The 6,000-nt window shown below is 41.9% G+C and overlaps 1 protein-coding gene across 1 annotated transcript in view; it reads left to right on the top strand.

The window, feature by feature from the left end:
* Positions 1-1,060: 1,060 nt before the first annotated feature.
* Positions 1,061-6,000, top strand: part of LOC311127458 (pappalysin-1-like) — a gene marked incomplete at both ends in the record, with an annotated part of 74,549 nt that continues 69,609 nt past the window's right edge. The window contains one exon of the mRNA XM_084159294.1: positions 1,061-1,451. Coding sequence (XP_084015420.1) covers positions 1,061-1,451 — 391 coding nt within the window. The remainder of the gene's footprint in view (positions 1,452-6,000) is intronic.

Below are 6,000 nucleotides of genomic sequence, written 5' to 3'. Positions count from 1 at the left end.
AATAGGAAATCGTATAGGGATGCTATCCAGCCACATCAAGAGAACTGCTGGATGGCCTGTCACTTACCAGTTTAAGTCCTCAGTTTTGCCTCAGAATCAGTGAAAGTGTAGAAAATGTGTAAGATTATTTGAATTGTAGCCGCTAGAGGGATACACATACGCTTTCTAAACTACGTAAACACCGTCCCATCACTGTGTGCCATGGAAAATGGAATTGCAGTGAGTACCTGTGACTTCCCACTTCGCCTTAAAAAAAAAAACAGCCCGGAACATTCGAAACATGAGTTGCTCGCTCTTTAAAAGACTTTCAGAGTAATTGCTCTTAAAGCAGACGCCCATTGCTGTCTCTCTCGCCATGTGTCTCTCTGTTTCAGGCAAATCAATGAGGATCGCAATGCTTATTACTTCTGCAGCGCTCTCTCGCCTTACAAGATGATGTTGTGCATTTCAACTTTTGAAAATCAAAAAGCAAGTCAAGGAATTTCAATTTTTTCTTTAAAATAATGACAGGTCGGTTTATTTTCACTTTTATTTGGAATTTAATATGTGCCATTTTGTGTACTGTTTTGCAGGTGGGATAAGGAAACAACAACAAGGTGTGACAAGCGTTTGGCGGACAATTATGGGTTTCTGCGAGTAACTCATACAATCCAAGGAGTGATGGGGGGCACCATCAACCGGATCCCCCTCTCTGAATGATTACTTATTAGTCATCCCTTTGGTTTAATGAGACCCATTGAAAAGGCACCGTGGAACATATGCATGAATCAAATATTCCTGTGTCCATTGAATCTCTCCAGAAGAGTCTTACTTTTACATGGGCAAGGAAAGGGGGTCGTGGCTTAACATTATAAAGGGGGACATTACAGTATGCTTCATGGGTTTATTTAGACTGAATCTACGGTTTGACAAGCCGCTGTAAAGAAAAAAACAAAAACAAAGAGAAACTCGGGAAGATTTTAAAGAGGAGGATTGTGGACCTACGAATTTCAGCCTATACTTATCAAATTTATTTCTATTCATTGCTCTTTTTAAAGTGGTATCACCTCTTCTCCTGAAAATGAAACTTTGGACTTTTCCCTGGCTGCTTTGCCTGGTGATACTCATCTTATGTTTTGGATCAGAGTGCGGGACTGTCCGGAGAAAGGGGAGATCCAAAAGAGACTTGGTGCGTATCAGGGAGGCGAGAGCCACCTTTCCAGGGGCATGTGCCACACGTCTGCCCCGGGGCAAACGCTCCTTGCCCGGCTTGGAACGAAGGGTACCTCGCCAGCGCCGGCGCTCCTCCCAGGCGGAGGAGAACTCTCCAGGTCGGGGGAAAGCTGTTTATTTTACTGGCAGGGGAGACCAACTTCGGCTTAAGCCGGGCGTGGAGATACCGAGAGGAAATTTTACTCTGGAGATGTGGATCAAACCAGAAGGAGGTCAACGATCTCCTACGGTGATTGCAGGTAGCCTACACAACTGTCTCAATTCACAAATTAATGAAGGAATGGTTTAACTAGTCTTATGTGACCTAAAACTCAACAGCATATTTAAAAGTTTAGTGTGAAATCTGTATATTTTATTACAACGCACACATGAAGCAATAAAGTAGGCTATGTTAGTAAACCAAATGGAAGTCATAACTCACCTTGTAGACTATTATTTTATAATGTTTTAGCTCAAATCATTCACGGTTGTCACAGTAAAACAACATGCAGTCATAAGTGAGTTGAGAGTGAGTTCATTTCAGAACTGAACCACGCCAATGATGTAATGCCTTTGAAAGTGCAGTATCAGAGATTTTATTCCAGGTTATTCATACAGTGTGTATAAAATCCATTCATTACAGTGAGGAACTCTGTAGTAATATCACCTGTGAACGAAGATCGTATCTGAATGATCAAACCCAAGTATGTGCACGCATACGCCTATACTTGGGTTTGATCATTCAGATACGATTTTTGTACACAGGTGATATTACTACAGAGTTTCTCATTGTAATGAATGGATTTTAAACACATTCTGTATGATTAACCTGGTATATTTTTTGAAAATGTCCTCCTATGAACTTTCATGCGCAAAAGGATTCAAATATTGGGTATAACAATTGTAGATAAACTAGCTTATCTTAAGGTTGTTCGATATTGGCATTTATACTGCATCACTTGATTGACAGGTGATGTCATCGTGCGTAGAAAGTGTGTTATTTATGAGGCGTCTGGCTATTTTAAACTATGATGTAATGCTAGAAACGTTGAATTCGTGGGCACATCACAGCAGGCAAAGGGTGAAAGCGAGATACATCTTTTTTATTCTGAAGTGACTAGAGAGCACTGTGCGTGCCGCAATCCAAAGTGCTTCCCAAATCGACACTTCTGGATTGGCTGTGGAGGTTACGAGACTGGAATAGAACCGCGGAGCCGCGCGCTATGAGCGTCCGAGATCCCTCAAACCCAGCCGCAGACATAGGCTATGCGCGTAACATTAGGTGACTCTCTTACTTTGACAAAATTAACATTAGGTGACTCTCTAACATTGACAAAATTAAAACCCTCTAATAGATTGGGGGTCTTAGCAGTACAGTGTAGGGATTTGAATATGTGGTTTAAGCGTTGTAAAGTGATGGGAGGGAGAAAGTAGCCTGCTTCATCCACGCACAACGCACCTTGTGAATGTTATGTGAGTAGTCTCGAATATCCGAAACCTTGCGCAACGTAAACGAAGCAACGGCACAAGGTAGCCTACATTGCCGGAAAGAATCCGTCTGTCTAGAGACTTATATGAGCGAGCACCGAACATTCTTGAGAAGACACCGAGCTGGTTAAACTATTTCATGTCATTCTGAAATCCACAATGCCAAATCTTAGACGGCATTTCTTTCCAATGTAGGCCTATGTACTGTTTATATATTTCAGTGTCTGTGCCACTGCTTCTGATATAGATTGGTATGAGATTCGATCCCATGGGCTGCCAACAGGGAGCGTAGCAAACAACTGATAGCCTGTGTGCAGATGCGTACTGTACGCATCTGTGAGGCACTTATCCTTGAGACGGGAAGTCCGAAGGGTTTTACGCACACACACTTCTGCTAAGGCAATCTTGATTAATGTATTGTTTATCATAGTATGTTTATTATGATAGACCTATTATAGTTATTGTTATTGTACTTAGTGAAGACCTCCCATGGACTGAGACACACATACTGTATATCCTGGTCTACTGTACCATCCCTGTTTTTGCGTGTGTCTGGATGTGTGTCTACCCACTGGACACACTGGTTGAATCAACCTTGTTTCCACAAAATGTCAATGAAATTACGTTGAACCAACGTGGAATAGAAGTTGAATTGAAGGCTGTGCCCAGTGGGTAGGAGTAGAGCTGGGACGATAAACCAAAAATTATTAACACTTATTGTGAAGATTTTGCTGATATCCTTCATTACGATAAATAACCTATAGTGCCCTACTAGAGAAATGTAAAGTTTGAAATTAAATGTTTGCTAATATGGGTGATTGTTGATGGGACAATTGATAGCTACAACATTTCAAGTCATAGTAGTAGTTTTAAGGCTAATATGTAAAAAAAAACAAAAAAAAACGGTGGTTCATATTAATGTTATAAACGTATCGTTCAATTTATCATTATAGTGATAATTCAGTCAATTTATCGTGATATGGATTTCTGTCCATATTGTCCAGCTCTACTAGCTAAACTCTTAGAAAAAAGGGTTCCAAAAGGGTTCTTTGGCTGTCCCCCTAGGAGAACCCTTTTTGGTTCCAGGTAGAACCCTTTTTGGCTCCAGGTGGAACTCTTTTGCGTTCCATGTAGAACCCTCTGTGGAAAGGGTTCTACATGGAACTCAAAAGTGTTCTACCTGGAATCAAAAGGGTTCTACCTAGAACTAAAAAAGGTTATTCAAAGGGTTCTCCTATGGGGACAGCCGAAGAACCCTTTTAGGTTCTAAATAGCACCTTTTTTCTCAGTGTAGGTTTTGCCTGGGGTTGGGGGCAGCCTAAGCCAGACCCTTATTAAATTCTCTCTAGGCATTTAAACTCTTTGAGGAATTCGCTGAGAACTCTGTGATTCAGATGATTCAGATGAATGTCTTAGCTCGACCAGGTATATCACTTATATTCAAATCAAATGTTATTTGTCATATGTGTTGTGTGGTCCTCTGTAGCTCAATTGGTAGAGCATGGCGCTTGTAACGCCAGGGTAGTGGGTTCGATCCCCGGGACCACCCATACGTAAAAATGTATGCGCACATGACTGTAAGTCGCTTTGGAGAAAAGTGTCTGCTAAATGGCATATTATTATTATTATTATTACAACAGGTGTAGACTTTACAGTGAAATGCTTACTTACAAGCCCTTTCCCAACAATGCATATTAACCTCATACCTGTCTGAGCCTGTCATATGCATTTTATTTTATTGTTTGCTCTCATCACATTAAGATCAGTGTGGTTGGGAAAATACCCTTATAATGGAAAAAAAGATATTCCCTATCGACAAATATTATAACGCCTAATCTTTTAAATCCAATTGAGACCTCCCAACAATTGCAGGCCTAAAGCAGTCCCATCCAGTTGTTTTGACCCAGACCCGACTTGTTTTCTACAGCTGTTTCAGCCTTGTTGTTTCCCCCCCACTTTTTATCACCAACACTGCTGTTCTTTTTTATTGAGCGTGTCAACTCACCATTTGATAAGTGAGGGGAGACGAGTAGTACAGTATTGTGGTATTTACTTAGTGTTTACCATACAACACACACAAGGAGACCTCTGTGTGTGACATAAGTGACGGCCTGAGGACCAGAGATAACTCCTGTAAACATGTGTCTGTGGTTCCTTTCTGGTCTTTATTGACTCTATTGCCCAAAACAAGAGCTAGTAGAATACTTCATGAAGTCCTAGTCCAATCCACTTTCACAGCCAGCCAGGTGTTTCAGGACCCACCATGTACATGTACGTATGTTGCATTGCTGACGTGTGTAGGGCCCACCATGTACGTATGTTGCATTGCTGACGTGTGTAGGGCCCACCATGTACGTATGTTGCATTGCTGACGTGTGTAGGGCCCACCATGTACGTATGTTGCGTTGCTGACGTTTGTAGGGCCCACCCCACCATTTATGTATGTTGCATTGCTGACGTGTGTACAGTATGAAATGTACTTAGTAATGCCTGTTTGTTTGTGGTAGCTAGTATGTAACATTTGCTCTGAGACACACAGAGAGGCATTCATAGGATGGGCAGTTGCCAGGATAACTCACTGCCTACTGACATGAGGAGATGTGCCCGCTGTCTGCTTACTGGTATCAATCAGTAAGAACAGCTGGGGATTTTAAACTGACCTGTATGGCGCACACACACACACACACACACACACACACACACACACACACACACACACACACACACACACACACACACACACACACACACGTACATGTTGTCATTTGTAATGCAGATGTGGCATATGGAACTGCAGGAGAATGATTCCAGCAGAACAACATGATTCAGGACCATGAACAGCGCTGACAAAATGAGCATACACAAACAGGAAGTAGAAAGGGCCACCAAAAAAGAAGGGAGAAAAGGAAGCCAGTGTAGATTACAGGGTAGGAGTAATGGAATAGCTCAGTGTTGCGATTTCATTGGCTAGCTGATTTGATTTGAGCACTCGTTCAAACATGAGCAAACCCTCTACCAACACCAGTCACTGAGCAGCCTTTCATTTTATAAACGAGGACGAGTGTTGTTGCTTTAGCGTAGCCACTTTGGGCTAACCCTCCAGTCAAAATAATCTGAGGAGCCTCTGTAACTTTCTCTTCTCCGTATTGTGACATGTTGACATGTGGTTACAATTGGTCCCGCTTTTGAAAGTTACACAAAGACGGTCTTTAAAGAGGAAGGGGACACTCAAACTGTAATTTAACTTGACTGAATACTGCCATGTGCTTTACGTCCTCATGGCAGTTCATGTCACACATGTTCCGTGTCCTAATGTGAGAT

This window comes from Coregonus lavaretus, assembly GCF_964263955.1.
Source record: "Coregonus lavaretus genome assembly, chromosome: 4".
In the NCBI taxonomy this organism is placed as follows: domain Eukaryota; kingdom Metazoa; phylum Chordata; class Actinopteri; order Salmoniformes; family Salmonidae; genus Coregonus; species Coregonus lavaretus.
The sequence above is the reverse complement of the archived record's forward strand: the minus strand, read 5'-3'. Positions and strand labels throughout refer to the sequence as shown.